The 20,271-nt window shown below is 43.2% G+C and overlaps 1 protein-coding gene across 1 annotated transcript in view; it reads right to left on the reverse strand.

Annotated features, from left to right (window-relative positions):
- Window positions 1–14,331, reverse strand: part of col18a1b (collagen type XVIII alpha 1 chain b) — a 36,201-nt gene extending 21,870 nt beyond the window's left edge. The window contains exons 1-5 of the mRNA XM_071535483.1: window positions 14,013–14,331; window positions 3,767–4,308; window positions 1,625–1,705; window positions 1,453–1,506; window positions 354–429 (exon numbers count right to left, since the gene is read on the reverse strand). Of these exons, the coding sequence (XP_071391584.1) occupies window positions 354–429; window positions 1,453–1,506; window positions 1,625–1,705; window positions 3,767–4,308; window positions 14,013–14,331 (1,072 nt within the window). The remainder of the gene's footprint in view (window positions 1–353; window positions 430–1,452; window positions 1,507–1,624; window positions 1,706–3,766; window positions 4,309–14,012) is intronic.
- Window positions 14,332–20,271: the final 5,940 nt, after the last annotated feature.

The following is a 20,271-nucleotide window of genomic DNA, read 5'->3' on the forward strand; positions in this document are numbered from 1 at the left end:
AGGGTAAAATGCATTACCTCCTATACTGTCCACTGGAGGGAGCTAGAGAGCTTGACTTCACCCTGGCATGCTGAAACTCCCTGGCAAAACCCCCCAGACTTTCAAGCCCAGACAAGCGCTATAATGTGCATATTTCTAACACAAATGACTTCACAGCTATTCTGGGATGATTTTATAGCAACGGCTGCTGTGGTATGATTAAAAACTTCCATTACAATTTCCCCCACTGTTTGTTTTTTTTTGTTTTTTTTTTGCTTTGATGAGTATCTTGGCAGCCATGCGTGCTTATAGGTGAATCTTTGGAGATTTGCAGTCGTTAAGTGATTTCACCGCTGGTAATGAAGCGCTCCTACCTGCATCTGTGAGTCTGGTTCCCTGTGAAGATGTCAGTGGGGGTTCTGGCACCGGCTGCAGGGACGCAGGGGTGGTCTAGGATAGAATAGAATAGAATAGAATAGAATAGAATAGAATAGAATAGGATGGTTCAAAACATCTGCAGCCACTTTACCCCTTGAGTTTTCAACTGCCAGCATAGATTCCCAGTGTGAATCTCCCATATCAGATTATTGCACTGATTTGTTTTTACATTCAAGAACGTTGCCTATGTCAGTGGTCCTCAACCTGCAACTAGGGTTCAACTGATATGAGGTTTTTGATGTCTGATACTGATATTTTTGTATTGAAGCTGCTGATATGTTGTGCCATATTCACAATCTTTACATTTTTCAATTTTCATGCCAAAAAATTACAAGTCTCCAGTGTCTTTTATTCTTGTCAGGGTGGAAAAGCCTCTGAAACGGCATTTAGAGCATCGTGGGACACTAAAACTCTCCATTGAAACTCATATTACCATAATTCTTTTGGGGTTAGCGGCTCTTTAAGGCAGGGGAACCCACTTGCTACCTTTAAATTAAGAATTAACTTACAAAACTCATAATTGAACAAGTAAATGAATCGATAAAATCTAATTTAACTGCAGGTATTCCAGACTGTGATATTCGATATTGAATAAAAAAGACAATAACAACCCTAGTTGCAGCACACCAGATGGTCACAATTGAAAGTGATTATAGATGTTTTATGCAATGTAGAAAAAAATACATATCTAATCTACACATTTACAGTATTATCATGTTTTTAATCCTTGTGATGAAAGCCTTTTTCTTGTGAACCGCTGAATATTTGCAGCCTCTAGGCTTCTTCCAACAATGAATCAGTAAAACAGCCTGAAAAGGGAAAATATAAATCATTATTTGGTATCAGAGATCACCATTCTGATGATTCATGCCTCCATTAGGGGAGTTGTGAGTCACTTTGATGTGGGGTTTTGACCACTGAACTTACATCCTCATTCATGTACTCTAAAATTAAATTACTGCTGAAGGTCATACTGGATAGATCTGAAAGTTGGCCGAAATGAAAAGAGAAACTGATGATGATAAAGACCTTCACAGTGTGACTGGTCTGTCTCCTCTCTCCATCACCACTGCCAAAGTCACCAGACGCCTGAGAGAGAGAGAGAGAGAGAGAGAGAGAGAGAGAGAGAGAGAGAGAAACATTCGATAACAGTATTTTGACAGTGAAGCTTGCCTTTGAATGAAATATCAAATACACAAATACTCACAGCGTCAGAATCGTCCTCATCGTCACACAAACGCTCCGCTGCCCGAGGGTTTCCCACCACTTTCAGCTCTGCGATCGAACCCTACACACACACACACACACACACACACACACACACACACACACACACACACACACACACACACACACACACACAGTGAATGAGTTTTTTCACTAAGTGACAAAAACTCACAGTAGTTAACTCTTATCTTCCATCCAGTCGTGAAATATGTTTTCCCCTGAAGCCTCCGAAGAGATGGAAAGTATGAGAGAGGCAGAGAAGTGACTCATGCCGCAGCAGAGTATTGTGTCAGCTGCCTTCGCCGCTCTGTCCCGGGACGATCTTCCTAATCTTATTCTGCACGGGCCCATGTTCCTACACCATGCGCAGCGGAGCCTGCTGCTAAACACGACACAGGCTCCAGGTGGACTTTAATGACGCTTGACCAGTGAGAATATCCTACACTGAGGCTTTTGTAACACTTCCACTTAAAAAAGAAAATTCAACTCGCACACTCTACTCTTTTCTTTTAGTTTCATGCTTTATTTATCCAGTTTATCCCAAATGTCTGGTAGGATAAAGCACAAAACTAAGAGAAAAGAGTGTGCGACTTGAATTTTCTCTATCAGTGAGAATACCCTGCCATAGAGAATAACGCTAGGCTAGAGAATAGAAAGGTATCAAATGACAGAATAGAATAGAACAGAATAGAATAGAATAGAACAGAATAGAATAGAATAGAATAGAATAGAATAGAATAGAATAGAATAGAATAGCACCCAGAACTGCAAACCCTTTTCATTTGGGGCTTCAGGCAATCTTAAGTTCGCCAAAAAAGTAGTTGGGCGAATTTGAATTTGGACTTTTAATGAACATGACTCCCCACTTTTCCAACTTCAAAGCCCATGTGACCATCACATGTGGTCACTGACTGGGTGCAGGCCAAGGGTCAGGGGTCAAAGGTGAGAGAGGAGAAGTAATAGTTTCACAGGGAGAGGGAGGGTTGTGTCTGCCTGCCTTGTTGCCAGTGACCCAGACACAAAACCTGCGGTGAGATGCCACAGGGAGAAATTAAAGAGGTTAGGTTAAAAAATGCACAGACATTCAAGCACATACCACACACACACACACACACACAAACACACACACACACACACACTCACACACTCACACCTGCTCTTTTAGCACACAGTGTACTATTCTGACTTTTCCATGCCCTCTGGGAGATATTTGGACGGGGATTCCTTTCTGTTTTTCACTCATCTCTGTCTGTGTTTAGAAATATGACCAGGAAATATCTTCTCTTCAGCGCTGGAGCATTTCCTCTCTCGGTGCTCTTCAGTTTTACGGTTAGATAATTGACTTCTCTCCCAAGAGCTAGTTTGGCAAAAAAACAATTACGTTCATTGTTCAGTATCTCTAAAATACGAGAGGATCCAGTCTGTAAAAGTGACCATTTTGTTCACCAAAGGCATGTTAAGTTACTGACTATATTTTAGTTAGAACACAATGTGTTTAAATGTTAAAATTTGCTACTGATTATTATATAAAAGTAGGTGACAATTTTTCCCAATGGTTGATATCTTATTTTGGAATTAAATGAATGAATTCAACTGTATAAAATTTGGCCTCTTTTTCAGCTGAAAATGGTACAGAGCTTAATTTATCTAAGAGTTAAGGAATACACTATGAAGTGTAATTTTCATCACATCCATGTATCTAGTTTGGGACAGCATCAGTTTTATGTTACTTTTCTACACATTTGTGCACATTAAAGCTGCACTAGGTAATTTCACTCGCTGGCGGCCCCATGTGGCAGCAGGAGATCACTTCTTGAATTTTTGAAAGTTTGAAGTACTTCATTACCCAGAACCTCACCTAACCTTCATTACCCTTTCAAAACCCATTGGATAATATAAAAAAAAATGTCATGGAGCTAAAAACAAGGCTGCTTTTCATAGGTAATGCAATTGTCCTTTGTCCTAAGACACTTGAATATGCATAACAAAATTAGACCTCCTTATTACAAACAGTGAAAGAAAAACACACAAATAAACACAGTTCAGGTAAATACTCTTGATAATGGTCCACAATAAAGATTCAATTCATGATTCATACATTCATTTGTAGATCATACATTACCTGGAACTTATCAGGGTCGGCTCCTCCCGCCTGACCCACAAAGATCCCCGCCCCGGCGTCCAGGTCCATGTCATCCGGCGAGCGCTCGAACTTCACCACCTGAGGCTCCGAGTCGCAGCCCTGGTAGAAAGTCACTTGGTCCTCGAAGACGGACAGGGAGAAGCGGCTCCAGCTGTCCTCCAGGCTCGGCATCTCGAAGCTGGCCGCCTCGTACGAAGCCTCCGAGTCGGGCTCGGTGTAGAAGAACTGCACCCTCCGGCGGCCGGACCGCGCCTCGCTCAGCTTGACGCCGACGTACATGAACCTCTGGGAGCCGTCGGTGATGGAGAAGAGGACGGAGGCGGCGGGGGTGGAGGGCTTGACGTGGAAGAGGAGGGAGAAGTGGCGGTAGAAGGGGTTGGGGACGTGGGCTAGAGCCGGCTGGCCCCACGCCGCCGCCGGGGTGAAGAGGTACGCCGCGGTGCCGCCCGGCCCGTACAGCCTGGTGATCTCATTCGGCGGCGGGTCTCCGATTAGCTGCAGCAGAGAGATGCCGCTGTCCTCTGCAACGGGAGGAGAGAGAGGAAATCAAGATTCACAGGCAGGAAGATGAAGGTGCTTTTTTTAAAAATCAGACTATGGACTGACGTTGCCTTCAAGTGCTGTCGTAAATACCAAATTTATGAGTTCGGGAGCAGACAGCATGTAACTGATGTAAACAATGATGTAGGTTCAATTATTACTGTGTGTTATATAGTAAATAACTGTTATTGCTGTATGTTTCTATTTTCAATCTTTGTTCAAATTCAAGTCAACCTGTATTCCTAAAGTAAAACATCAGCCAACAAAAAAATATTTTTGTTATGGCATCAATTTTGTTATAATTTCTGACCAAAAGCACTTGAATGCACAACAGGTCGAATTTACGTTTTACAGTCTCAGAAGTGGGAGTTTACGAGGAGCACTTGAAGGCAGCATGAGTTCCCAAGCTGTCAGTTTGAAGCACAGAAATGATCAGCAAATCAGCAAAGTTCTTTGGAAATGAAAATATAGAAATTGTTGAAGTGATTAATGGTTCTTTGTGTTCCGTTTATAAACTGTGACCACAGGATTGATGTTATTTGGATGACAGGCCATCTGCAAAGCTTTAACAGTCTATGTGAACATACAGTAACTCTCCACAGGAGTGCAGAGTTGCCAGTAGACAAATGAGCTATTTCTCATATTGTAGCCAGATGAAGTTATGTCAGTTTTTTTTCTAGTTAGGTTAAGAGGAAGTTTAGAGATTTTAAGACCAAATTCAAGATTAAATTAACTTGTTAGGATGCATTAATTTTACAGTGCAGGAAGTGCAGAAAGTTAGAAAACCCCTTTCAATCAGTGAGCCTCACTAACTAACTGAACCATGATAAGAGCCTCTGGTCATAATGTGCTGGAACAACAAACCCTAAACCACACTGAGACTCTGGGTCAAATGGTAAACCACAGACCTCAATGCATAAATCGGCACACTGCTGACTCCAGTCCAGTCCATTAACCACAAGTGGTTTCACTAATATTGGATTCCTATTTTCTACAAATTCAGTGTCTCTGAGTCTGAGGGAGTGGGTAAAATTAATGGAAAAACTGCTGATAATTCAGTTCCCATAGACTGAAATAGCCTGAAGGGAATTGAGCAGCAGCTATGAGACCATTAACTTCACATGAATCGGCTTCACAAGGGAGCCAGCCTCTATGTTGCTCCACACAGCGCTCTCTTGAGGGTGGCCTGTCACAGCAGATTCATAACGAGGGAGCTTTTTTGTTGAGAGAAGCTAACCACAAAGTCTGTGCATTAAAGGGTCACACAGATCAGCGATTATGGGGATTTCCCAAGCCTTCCAAATGATGTGAAAGTATTATATATAGCCTGTTAAGTGTAAGTGTAAGGGTTCAGTCAGGGAGGGCAGAGGAAGACATAACTCACTTAGAGAAAGGGCAACCGACCTGAAGTGAGACAGACAGCTCTTTATTGTACATCATTCATAATGCCAACTTGACTCTGAAAATCACTAGCCTCTTTCATTATTTTACCAGCCAAATATAAACTAGGAAAACTTTCAGACTACACCAAACACCTGCTGAAGAAGCCTGTAGAGGAGATTTCCACCAATGATGTTGCTTAGTTTGACTTCAAATGAACTGGTTTGACAAACTTACCAGCCAGAACCAAAAATAGTAGCAGTTCCATCTACTTCTAATTTTCCTTCTGACTCGAAATGCTTAACCAAGAAACTCAATTTGTACAGTAATTACAAGGCACTTTGTGGGTTCATTGAAAATAGGCTTACTTTCCACATCATTAAGTATAAAATATTGTATATGCAGCACTACATGCGGTATGAAGTGATTAATTAGTTTAAACAGTTTTCCTATTCAAAGTACATGGATCGCATGTCCTCTATGAAATTAACTAAAACATTGCAAGATTGTCAACTTTATTGAATTCAAACCCATTCCTTTGGATAGACATTTTGTATAAAGATTACCTACTGACCAGAGCGCAGTGTTTGGCGTAGTTGGCCTAGTTTCAACAACTGTCCATTAGGAAAACAGACGTCTCCCTGAAGTCAAAATCTGAATGCTACAGTATCTTATCAGGAGAGTTTTCCCTCACAGCCAAAACCTTTTACCTGACAGTTACAGGATGAGAAGAAAGTCACATTATGTTGAGCAAGAAGCTGCCATGGAAAGCTATTTATGGGATAATCAGTTTATAACTAACTGTGCCTGCACACTGCACAGCAAGCAACTTTCACATCTGCACTAACCAACCCAAAACTGGCTGGGGATAATCCTAAACACATGTTTTCACACACCCACACACACACACACACACACACACACACACATACACTCACTCCCATAATGCAGTGGTGAGTGTTGCTACGTCATCTAGACATCAGCTTCAGCTTAGCATGGATCCTGTGGGATTTTGGCCAATTAGAGACAGAGAGTGGCATGCAGGCTGGTCAACTTCCCACTGTGGGCACCTGCTATTGGTTAATCTCACATGACATCATGGCCGATCCAGCTTTGGCCCAAAACACAAATCAGGTGGGTAAAATTTTGATTATATATAAAACTCAATGTTTGAAGTGTTAAATACGACTGAGGAAAATCCCACACTGCTCTTGCTCAGCACCCTGTGAATATTTCTAACCTTTATCTGTTTTTTTTTTTAGCATCTCCCACTGTTGGCCACTGAACAGTCCAGCTGGCCAGTAACTGTTGAGATGCCCATGAGCAGTTTCTGCCAAGCTGGGAGAGCGTTTCTCATTCACATTTCCCAACCATTCTGGGGTTCATATTGGCAAACTTTTGTTTTATAAGCCTCCATCTGTAACCTTAATGCCAACTCCTCCAGTTCTTTATCAAGGCTACAACCTCATATTCAGCCTTGGAATGGATTATTCTAGTTCTGTGAGTCAAAAGGCAAAAGCATGTATGAGGCCTGCACTTGTGAAAATCAGTTTTCACAAGATCATGATCCTTAGTTTGATGTTTATCGTGTGGCAAAGTGCAAAAAAGTACAAAGTGCAGTGTTTTGGCAGACTTTTCTTTCTAAATATAGGAACTATTTGCAGGTGAGTGAGTCACATGAGCAGATTGAGACTCTTCATTTTACTCGGAGCTCTGAGAGCCAAACATCTCTTAAAACTACTTTATTACTTATCTTAAAAAGTAACTAGTTGCGTTAGTTACTTCTTTTAAAAGTAACTTGTTAGAGTACTTTTGCGTTACCCACTTCAAATACATGTCATAGACATGTGACAATGTGTGTTGATGTTCGTTGTTTTAAAATGTTTTAAAACAACAACCTACTGAACCAATCTCATTTACATCAAGCATACTGGTTTGCATTTTTTCAATTAGCAGCAGTTTTATCTGTACAAGATGCCACCGGATTTTCACTTTTTTCAATTTTTTTTTGTAAAATTTGCTTTAACAAGACATGAAAAACAACAAAAAAAAGTGAAAGAAAAAGTGACAACACTTAAAAAGTGAATAATAACAGATTACTAGAATTGAAAAATGAACGTGTTAAGTTACTACTGGTATTTATCACAAAAAAGTAATTATTCTGCTACTCCCCATCCCATCACTGCCCACCTGACTTCACTTTAACCACTGTGCCAAAGTCAGTGATCAGCTGTTCCCTCGCCACACTGTCCTGGCTGTCTGCCGACGGACAGATGGAGGCTGGCATAACTTGCAAACGTGGGAACCGTGCTTCCAACACAATAGTCATATTAACCCAGATGGCTGGCTGTGGCTTCCTGCCCTGCTCCTGTCTCTCCATCCAACACGTCTCCCTTTCTCCGTGCTAGCAGGATCCGTCACATGTAGGGGAAACACGCCGTAATGTGTCACGGCCCTGCAGGCGTAGGCAAATAAAGACGATCTTATGTATTCTGTTACAGAGGATTATTAAAGACGAGTGTCTACATTTTCCGACATGTAACCCACAGGGAATTCAACGCCTATATCACTGGTGATATGAGAAAGAGAGACAAAGAGAGAGAGAGAGAGAGAGAGAGGTGCAGAAAGACAGAGATAAAAAAGATAGATAGACAGACAGATGGACAGACAGAGGAAGGAAACATGTGTCAGATGTCCATGGGAAAGTGGACCACGAGGGACTCCAATAGGACACAGCACACAGAAAGTATCAGTCCCCAAAGCCTGTGTTGCGTCGACATGCCAGTTAAAACATATTGAAGTCTTCTTGGGACTAGCAGCCTCCTCCAGAGGTTTAGGAGTGTGAGGAGTGTGAGGCGTGTGAGGCGCCTCCCCAGGGGGTGAGAGAGACAGCTCTGAGGGAAGCGCAGAGACGTCAGGAGGGAAAAAACAGCTGCTGGCTCTGTGATGAATGAAATACACTCACATTTTATCTTTAAAGCCGCAGTATAGGCAAGATTTTTATGTAAAAATCCACTCGTCTGATGAGCCTAAATCACTAAGTGGGGCTGCAGCGGAGAAGAGTGTCCCGTCCCCACCGATTGAAACCTAAGAGCGAAATCCAAACTGTCTCCTCAACAGCAGAGAGAGAAAGCTGGACTCACCAACGCTAGAGCTTTTCCCCTCTCTCATCTCTTTTTCAAACAGTTTCCTCTTCCATTTATAGGAAATATAGCTATAGCCAAAGTTTTAAATGGGCCTTTTCACTCTTTTTTCACTCGTTTTTTTGAACAAAAAGTGCAATTTCTTCTATTCACGTAGAGTGAAATGATAAAAAATAAAGGTGTTTTTACTGTAATCTCAAGACAGTTTTCTCATTGAGAAATATGATGAAATGCGATGAGCTATGCTGGATAGAAAGGACTTTCAACTAAAATGTATCATAACAAAAAGACACTAGAGTTAATTTCACCCTCAGTCTGTTTGACTCGCTGCAACAACCTTCCTCTTCTGCATGACCCAAAATGCCCTTAAATCCATAATTCGGTAAAAGCATGTCTGACTTCCAATCTGTGTGAGCAATGTCTGTAATTTTAGTCTGTTGCATGCAAAACACTACCTCATTCTCAAAGTACGTATTGCCTCAACCATGTAGAGGACAGCTTACTTTACCTTGCATCTGAAAACTGGAATCCTTATTTGGAAATGTGAGCGCTGCAACGGCGTTCAACAACAAACTCATTTCATTGTCTAATGAGACACCATAAGGCAGAGGGCCAATACAGTTGAAATGAACCACTGCACTTGCCTGGCGGTTATTTGTAATATAGTTAAAGACTGTTTTGTGGTGTCTGTAAACTACATTTGAAAAACTTAACAGATGTTTCCAGTAATTGCTGCTATACCTTTAAAAAAGAAAGGAGAAAAAAGCCACTAAATCCTAAGCAACTCTGGAGGGAACAAGAGACATTCAATATTTAGCCAACCTAACACCCGACACTTCCATTCACACAAACAACAAGTGATCATACCCCCCCCCACACCCTTGCCAATAAGCCAGTGGGTTCAACCATTAACACACCCAGCTGCAATTCTACCCTCCTGGGCCTGGACCAACAGGACTTTGTGCTACTGAAACGGGGAGACGCAGACAGAACCTCGGCCCATCAGTTAACACTTCAAACGGAGGCGACGCAGCTGGGACATCTACGGCCGCCTCTGTTCCCCAGTCAGCCCTTAATCCGTGTTTGGCTAAGCCGAGAGCGGGGCCAATTAAAGCCGACTGATGGGGGATCAGGCAGAGAAAGCGATACTCTCCGTTCAGCTGACATGAGCTGGTCCAGAGTTTTTTCTCATCTAGCTTTGTGAAGGCTTTAAAATACAGTTTGGTTCACTTGGCTCAGATCCAATCCAACTATTGTCTCTGTGTGTGTGGAATCCGGTCAGTGTGTTGAAATGGCAAATGGCAAACTTTGACATTTGGTTTCTTTGAAAGATTCCTCTAGTTGCTAAGGATTGATGCACATTCCCTTAACAGCTCTTGCAATGTGTGGATATGTTCCTCTTAAACCTTTTAGTGCAACTTTTTGCTTTGAGATAGAAAAGTATAATGCTAGTCCCGCCCTCCTCGCCCTCAGTTGGGCAGCTTCAGGCCCAAACACTTGTCACTTATCTTGATGAGCAGTCTGCTTCGAAATTGCATCTAGTCTGAAGTAACCGATGTTCACTTGTGATTTTGAGCAGGTCTTGTCTGCGGCACATTTAGCTTTGCTGCACTTTCTTTTATTACTAACATCCTCCATTGTTATGGTTAACCGCTACCCAATTGATAGCTAAAACCCACTGACCACGCCCATAGCAAATGGGTTACGCCCCAAAACATCGCAAACATAATTGAAAAGCAAACAGAAAGGCTAAAGTTCAAGTCAAATTTAGGCATGAACACACTCTGTGTCAATTTCAGATGCGAACTGATAATGTATAATATATCCTATTGGTTTATTGTTATTTTAATGTGAAAAAAGTTGCACATTGCAGCTTTAAAACATGACAATAATGTAATGCATGATGAAATGGATCCCATGCAGGGGTTTAGAGACACTGTGCACTAAACCCCTTGTCTCACAGCAACCTACTGTGAACCACTCTGAATGAAAGACCGGGTAATTCCCCGCTCACATAAAGGTCTCTCTCACACGCTCACACTTTGTCCTACTCTCTCCGTCTCTGCTCATCTACTGCCGGGCCGGCCGAAACTCTAATTACCACCCATTAAGTGTTGCTGGTCGCTACTGGCAGCGGTTGTGTGCATGAGAGTGTGGGTGACTGGCGGTGACCTCTGACCCCTGGCGGAGCTTTCGAGCCGCCCCGTCTCATCTCAGTCACAAGGCCGCCTTGTTATCCGCCGCGACACCCCTGCCCTTTCTCCCAAACCAGGGACACAATCGGCGCACTCTTGTCCCTGGACTGGACCATTTTCCCACCCACAACATCATATCTATCATAAATGCCAACCACAGCACCCCCCTCCCCCCCCAATCCAATCCAATTGTCCAATTGTTTCTCTGTCTGTGACTCTGGATGCTAAAACAGCAGTCCCCTCTAAATCCAGACAAATGGTAAATTCCAGTCCAGCTGATCACGGACTGCGGAATACGATATCAACGACGACAATCAGAGAATACAATATGCAAATGTGTGGTGTGATTGCGTTGTTAGGGAGATTGGCATGTGAGGGTGGGATGCGATGGTCAGATAAGGGAGCAATAGACTGATTATCAGCCGAATGCTGTGGGAAACAGAAGGCATTGTCAATATGTCCTGTGGAGAATGATATATGTATCTGCATCATCTCACACAAAAAGTATCCATTCTTCTGTGGCAGGAAAATAGAAAGTATCACAGACTTTATCAGATTATAAACACGGAACGATAAGTACAGGTATAGAATCAAGGGATCGATCTCTTGTGCATTTCTTGAAAAATACAGTCGATTGAAAATAATTTAGCTAACAAGAACCTAAACCTCTTATTTCCCACCTTTCCCTCTGTCTCTCTTTCCCTCCCTCTCTCTCTCTCTATGGGCTAATGAATGGGCAAATGCAGGTGTTTGGAAATTCACACCCAATGAAAACAGCATAACGACAGGCACAGTGATGTTTCATATCCTGCCTTGGCATATGCAGCAGCACAATCTAAATCAACAGTGTGCCTTATGCAGAGCCAAGGCTTTGTCGAGCTGAATATGAGCACAAACAAAAAAATGGACAAATTCTCTGCCCCGCACAACAGGTGTTCAAAGAAAACACACATTTTTATCAACTATTCATACTGTATACTACCATAGTGTAAAACTCTCACACACCGCACACATAACTGTATGTTTTATAGCAAAGGGCTTTCCAACTTTAGACATTGAGAGTGTGGTTTATGTTGAAGTTGATAGGTTATCCAAACAAAAACCCTACTTGGTAAAAGTGGCACATGGAAAATCGCAAAACTATCTGCCACTTAAAACTCAGACCATTTACGTTAGAGTATCCCTATGGAAAAACAAATGACATGATAAACAGTGTTTTATGTACTGGAGTTCACATCAACCCCCAAATGAATACTCTATATTGCAGCGATCTGCTCCCTAATGAATATGCTATAGAGGACAATTTATGGAGCCACTAAAACTTGGGCCTCTAGAACATTTCCTGTCTTGAGGGTTTATACTAAGGGAATGGCTCCTGAACACTGCACATCACACCCATTCCCTATCCCAAACTAAGGAAAATCCCTTTCTCACAGAGGAAAATAAAAAGAGGCATTTTTTTTGTTTTGTTTTACAGAGTTATCTTTAAATGTTTTCTGTGCAGCCAGGAAGGACTTGGCTGCATGTATTCACTCAATTCCCACCTGTCCCCACCTCCTGCACACATGTGTAAAATTTTATGGTATGCATGGTAGCAATAATTCCACATGTTCTTCTTTGGTGTTCTCAATATTGTTGAATGCAAGATAACATATTTGCATTAGCATTAGCTTGCTCAACAACTCTAAATTCAATGCAAAGTAAATAAAAGTTGTAACCAAGAATTGCCTGCAGTCTGCAGTTATCGGTTTAGCAATAATGATTTTCAAAGAACCCATAACATTGCTATTGCTGACCATTGCTGAGTTATCACATATCTGTGTTATACATTAAAAAATTGTGCTTTTGAGGATGCAGTTCTACGCTGTGCAGTTGACAAGACAATGACATGAGTGTAGCATGCAGTCGGTCACAGTGAAGTGATCTAAGGTGTGTGCCATGCTTGTGTGCTAAAGCCACTTCTCAAAACATGTGCAGTGGAGCGTGAGTGACGCCACAGCGGTAGGAACAATCATCTGCAGCACCACACTCACAACAGGATGAACGAACGGCCGCCAAGCATTTAAAGTGAATCACGTGACTCGCCAAGAAATCCAAAAAAGCAACGTGTGGCAAGTCTCGCAGCTTTTACTAAAACAAACACTACACAGTCTGCAACAAACACACACACAGACTAACGCATAAACATCAGTGACAAAGAGAGGCGTGACATCGGATTCAAAATGTATCGCCAGGACAGGATACATTCTAACCCGCCGGAGTTACCTTTACGGTTACTAACTGACACGCACGCCGGACGCCCGGGCTCCTGCGCTCTGTCAGGCAGGAGGTCACACTCCACCGGGAGCCGCCCGTTTTCCAGGGACGCCCAGCAGCTGTCTCGCAGCACATGGCAGAAGCTGCGACAGGGCAGGTAAGGGAGTGGGGGCAACTGGGCGGGTGCTGCGTTGGATCTGGGGCACCTGGGTGCCAGCAGGAGGCAGAGGAACCACTCTGTGCCGTGGTGACACCCCGCCCTCGTCAGCCAGGCCCACTCCTGTAGGACCGCCCCCACCTCCTCCACAGAGGTGTGGTTGAAAAAGTTGGGCAGCGTGAAATACTTCGGCCTTTTGCCAGAGCAAATGGGCCAATGAGAGGGGACGGGCAGACAAGGTGAGTCAGAACTATTGATGCGGCTATCAGGGGGGGTTAGCGTGGAGTTCAAGACACCCTCAACAGTTTCATTGATGATAGAAACATTACCCACAATCCCAGTTAAATTTGTTAGCAGGACTACACCCCTTTCAAGGTCTGGTTCTACAGTGATGTCTGACCACTCAACCCTCCCTGATGTAGATCCAGAAACAGACTCTATACCTGACCCAGACCCAGAATCAGCCCTGGACCCTGCTCCTGACCCAAACCCGTCCCCTGCCCCTATCCCAGACCCCTCCTCCACCCTCTCCCCTCCGGACCTGTCTGCATTACCCGTCGTGTTAGGGTTAGGCTTCTCCACCTTCTCTCCCAGTCCTCCGTTAGTAGTCCAAGTGGTCGGGGTGGCGTCCCACGTCTCAACAAACTTACGGATTCCTGAGGCCACGTCGATGATTTGTGCCCCGACCCCGGCCAAGTTGTCCTCCTCCTCCTTCTTTGTGCCACTGGGCTTCGAGGTGCCTTCGGGTCCTGCCGTTGTTGCCGACGTCTCCGTTGGCGCCTCGGTGGGTTCTGGATCACTGCTCCAAAACCAGGCCTCCAGGCGCCCGGCACACAGAACCAGGAGAAGGAACCACATCTGGAACCTCAACATGCTGCTTCGCTCTCCCAGCGGTCTTCCAAGTGTCTCAGAGAACAACGGTACTCCAACAATGCTCTAACTGTTTCCCAAACTCCACCTGTTAGCCAGCGGGTCAACAGTTAAATCCAAGCTGTCCGAGGGCCATTGAGTGACTAGTGAATGAATGCAGACACACATAAAAACTCACAGACCCTCCCTCTAGTAAAGCTCCCAGCGCACTCAGTCCATCCACTCAAGCTGCTGCATACCCCTTCACGAAGATTAACACATACACACACACACACACACACACACACACACACACACTTACATGGACAGGGGGAGACCCCAATGTGGAGGCAGGCTTGCCTTACTGAAGAAGTCATTGGCTAATCAGAGTTGCTCCCTCACACACTGCGACTCCTCCCCTGCACAAGTTGATGAGTGGGTCCCCTTAGACCGTTTCCAGCATGGAGAACATGCTTGCAGGCATTCGTGTTACCACAGTGACACACCCGATGTGCACAGAAATAACCTCAGTAAAATATGGACTTTTCAAAATGTTTTCAAAATAAGCCACAATAAAATCTTAACTGTGTCTCTGCTGGTTCAGTTTCATGCTATGTTCACGTTCTACGAATTTCAAGTGTGAGGGGCGGTAAAGGATCTCAAGTTCAGAAGAGTTCGAGGAGACCTTGAGATGTTTAACTCCAACCTGCTCAGTTCCCAGCAAGCATTTGATGGATGGAGACGTGCAGGAGGTGGCCAAGTTACACAAGTTAAACAAGCATACTGTATTATAAAAGCTTTGTCAGAATGGAGAACAGCCACTGCTCATCCAGCTGAAGGCTTAGCAAAGGTGTTGGAGTCAGACATCCGCAAACTTAGATTTATGCAGAATTTAATATATTTGCAAGCTTTCAGTCTCAAGAGATCTTCTTCAAGGCATACTTGGCAAACCTATTATAAGCAAACATATTATAAGCTTTGGAAAATACTTGAACTGATATCAGAAAGATATTTAGGTCCCAATTTCACAAAACAGTGCAGGTAGCAGACAACAGATATTGTTTCAACTTTCATTTTGGCACTTTGAAGTCAAAACAGTTGCTTAGTCATTTTGTGACATGTGCTCCAAAGGCCAAAAAAACCCCAATATTTACTGTTAAGGGGAGGAAGAACATGTGGCCAGTGGGTCATGACTGAACTAATGTTCTTAAAAGCAGGGAAGCTTAATTTCACATGCCTGGCATTGATTTTGATCAAGTAAGAAGAAATCTTACATAAATCATAATTTGGTAAACTTTGAAATTGGAGTTAGAATAGATGCAAAATGATAAACTTGAGGAACACATGACTGATGTGGGAAAAGCATATGAACAGAAAGCTGGAGGCCCACCCATGAAGGTGAACTTCATCCAAACCACCCTTGAGAGGATGAAGCAGCTGACGGCTTAAGATGACACTGTGGGCACATTAGGCTGTTAGTGCTGAGACTGACAGCGGGTAATTACCTTGAGCAGAACTGAAATGATTGAATTTACTGTTTCAAACATCCACAAAAGGAAAAGAGGGCTTCAGAAAATATGAAGACTTAATACTGACAGGTCAATGTTTATCTATCTGATTTATTGTCCTGTCCCAAAGAAAAAGAGTAGAAAAAGTACCACAAAGCATACCAAAAAGTACCACAAAGTACAACAAAACATGCCAAAAAGTACCACAAAGTGCTACAAAGTACCACAAAGCATGACACAATATCATAAATCCAATCAGACACGCCATTTGTGGTATGTTGTGGTACTTAACGGTGATTTGCAGTTCTTAATGGAACTTTGTGGCACTTTGACGTATGTTTTGTGGTACATTGTAGTGATTAGTAGGAAAGGATTAGTGGTGATAGGGAAATTGGGAAGAGTCAGATGTTAGAGAACGGACAGAAGGGCAAAGAAATGAACCGAACAATGCTGCAGCAAACCAGGAGACGGGCTGGAGGGAACAGCAGCAGGAGACGAACGAAGCCGACAGCGCGAGGGATGAATGAAAGGCAGCAGCTGAGAGAGCGAGGCGGCAGGGGAGGGAAGGGCGTATCTGATTGGATCGATGTCTTAAGCCCCGCTCTCCCCGGGGACGGACTCCATTGCCTCATCGGAGAAAAAGCTCGGAAATTGCACCAGCTCCAGGTTCTCACAGATGGGAGATGAGGGAGGAGTTGCCCCCCCCCACCCGTCCCCGTCCCGGTCCCCCTCCTCCTCCACATGGCCCTGAGTGCCCCCGTCATCCAGCCACCCGCCTCATCTGCCAAGCTAGGACATCCAGCTGTTACACATTCCAGCACACGGACCTCCCACGCCCACGCTGCATGACATTTGGAGGCTTGGAAGCTGCCACATCTTGATAATTTGCACATTCATAAAACACCAATACTTCTGTCAACAATAGCGGTTAAGTGCATCCTGCTGGGCTCTAGCTGGGACTTGAGTGAAAAGGCAGAATGAAATAGCTGTTTTTTTTAATGTGAGAAACAGATTGAATATTTCTGGGAGTGATGCGAAACCAGCTGTTAGAGATAGCGGCACAAATGAGTGTTTGGCTCTGAGGTTCACTATTACAAAAGAATCAGTGCTAGAATCAATGCATCAGCTTTTCCTCGGAGCCAATTCACAATCTTGTCAAGTGAATCGTGACTCATTCAAAGTTTTAAGATGGATTCCTTACGCTTTCCTTATCTAATACAGAATGTAATGACTTTCCGGGTAACTGATCAGCAATGGAGGAGCGAATAACCTCCTTATCCACCAGTTAAAATGGCTGGATTTCCCCCAAACTCCTGCTTGTAGTCCCAAGGATCTTTCATTACATGGCAAGAAATACTGTGCCAAGACAAGCAGGCTTCCACAAGACGTCTAACTATGGAAAACTGATTCTACATTATGTTGAGATATACATTTTGACAGCACAAGTGCTGTACTGGCAATGGTACATCAACAAAGCATTAAAAAATCATTATACAAATGATATAAAACTCTGTACTTCGCGGTTGCAGACGGTAATTACCAACGGCAATTAGGGAGGCTGAGAGTTCCTGTCCAGTTTTTTGCCAAAGCAGATCATTTCACAAGAATTATTTCTTTTTCCACAACAGAAAACCAGACAAATGTCAGCGTGTTTTCAGATGTGACCATCCGAATATTTAATTACACTATATTACAATACAAGATTGGTTGGTGAAGTACATCCATTGTTAAAGACAACAGAGGCCTGTGCATGTTGCCTGACACACACACACACACACACACACACATACACAGACACACACACACACACACACACACACACACACACACACACACACACACACACACACACAGAGTTCCATTCAAAAGTTAAATGAGATATTCACAATTTAAAACCAACTTGACACCTACTCTTACAGAATAACCAACAAAAACTCCAAATGAAAACAAAATCTATCATTTTAAAGGATTTTTGCCAAATTAAACTCTTGGTTGACTGACAATATTTTAGAGGTTTTGAATCATCTTTTCACCAAAATGAATGTTGTTTTGGACTAGAGCTTCTTAAATGCAGTGTAATATATCAATGTGAATGCCCTGCTACTCCCACATACATTCAGCTCTCCTGCCCCTTCCCTCCCTCTCCCTCCCTCCTTGACATTTCCAATACTTTTTCATCAGCATTAGCTGTCAGCCGCACCGACCTGCACAGGGCCATGAGCAGGGTAAGTAAACAAACCCAAAGCATTATGGGTCAGTGACCTCAGGGATGCGAATATTAGAGCCACCTGGTACTTAACATTTTAATTATTATGCATGCACACATACACATGCACCTATACACATTCCAGTGGCAGTTTGCATCTAGTCATGTGCTCACATCTACTTGTGCAGACACATGCTCGCACAAAACACATGTATGATTTCTCCCTGTATGATTGTTGAACGTCTCTTGGTGCAAAATGGCGTCTCTAGAAAGAAGCCCTCCCTCTTTGATTCTGAGGGACTGACACCAAAACAGACCTTTACTGTTGATGTTTTATTTTGCTGAAACATTTTCTTCTATTAAACTCCATTGTAGCTGCACTATAAATGTTTTGACATGTCACATTGTCTATGTTTGGCCAGTTATCCACAGGAATACGAAAAATATACCACTGTTGAGGAAGAAATGGAAAAGTACCTATAAGCATCATTCCTATATGCTCATATGTAACCTTTGACCCATATTTACATTTATTTAACACCTTAAGTGACTAAACTCAATAATACTAAATCTGCTTCACCATTATAAGAGTAAGTAGCTTAAACACTAAAGTGACATCTTGTGTGTTTCTCACAGAACTGTGAGCCTGGAATGTGCAAATGTCCAAATCTCATAGAAAACACTGACCAAGTGGCCTTGACAAAATAACTTGTTGTCTTCTAGAAGAAGGGAGTCACCTCTTATTATGCATCTCCTTAAAGGGCTATACAACTATATCATTGGTTGTTCAGTCTTGTTCATATGACCTTATACTTTTTGACCAATAGCTTTGTTATATTCCATCTATATTAACATATTCATGAATATTCACCACCACTATAAAACTCCAGACTTTGAGTTCCTTGGCTCCTAACCTGCAGATTGAGTAAACTGTCAAACTGCCGCTCTCTTGTCCCGAGTTTTCTTCCATACCACCAAAATGGGCCCAGGAATGCAAGGTACATCACCAACAGCTGCTTTTTTTTAAGGGTAGGGTTTCTAGGGTTGATTTTTCCTTTAAATAAGTCACTGACCAAACAGCTGACACAACACTTGACTTAGAGTTTTGGATTTGGATGCACAAACTGCGTTGTCTGCTCCAAGAGAAAAGTAAAAGCCCTGTATTAATGAGCTTGGTAGGTAGAGATCTCCAATGTTTTTGCCCTGCCACCTACACCCACACACACACACACACACAGCTGAGGTATACACAATAGCGATGTGTACAATACAAATGAACATGTGTGTGAGCGTGTGAACTGTGCGGCTTCCCCAGGGGGAAAGAGCATGAGGAGAGAAACACGATATCCCAATTAAACAGAGAGACAATGACGGGGTCCTGTCTACTGGGCCTCTGAAACCCTAGCAGGGACAGTTGGGAGGGCTGAGACACACACACACACACACACACACACACACACACAATCTTATATCTTGATATTTATTTGATAAAGGACAGCCGACGAGCAGAAGAATGAGCAAGGAGTGAGAGTCAGGCTTTGATGTGGCCGTGCTGTATAGGTGTGTACGGTGACAAAAAGAGAGAGAGAAAGAGAGAAAGAGAGAGAGAGAAAGAGAGAGAGAGAGAGAGAGAGAGAGAGAGGAAGAAAAGAGAGGGAAAGGAGGAGAACATCAAAGAGGAGGAAAAAGTAAAAGTAAGAGAGAGAAAGAGATGGAGAGAAAGAAGATACGTGTGGGGGACAGTGAGCAAGAAAACATTGAGATAATGTGTTTGTGTGTGTGAGAGAGAGAGAGAGAGAGAGAGAGAGAGAGAGGATTAAGTGAGTGAGAGAAAGAGAATAGGTTAAATGAGGCAAGGGAAGGGGAAAAAAGTGTCAAGGATGAAATGTGTGAGTGTGTTAGTGTGAAGTGGGTGGTCCACGCAATTACTGTCTTCAGATAGCAGTGGTAAAGATGTAACTGCAACCAATCACAGTGTGAATATCTGCTGGTGACAGGTATGAACTTTGCGCCTGTGCTGGGAAAGACACAATCCCCAAAAATGGAATTAAAATAAAATGTTTTGTCTTCTTTGTGGGTAAAACATTTTCTTCCAGAGAACACTTCTCTAACAAATCTTACACAGACATGCAGAGGAGTGCAGACTAGTGGTTTTTCAGTGATTTGCATGGGCTCTAACTAAGGCAAACACACACACACACACACACACACACACACACACACACAGGGACAGAAGTCCCTTGGCAGTCA

This window comes from Centroberyx affinis, unplaced genomic scaffold, assembly GCF_046629955.1.
Source record: "Centroberyx affinis isolate AG114_WGS23_722 - 3 ecotype Tasmania unplaced genomic scaffold, CSIRO-AGI_Caff_v1 ptg002720l_1, whole genome shotgun sequence".
In the NCBI taxonomy this organism is placed as follows: domain Eukaryota; kingdom Metazoa; phylum Chordata; class Actinopteri; order Beryciformes; family Berycidae; genus Centroberyx; species Centroberyx affinis.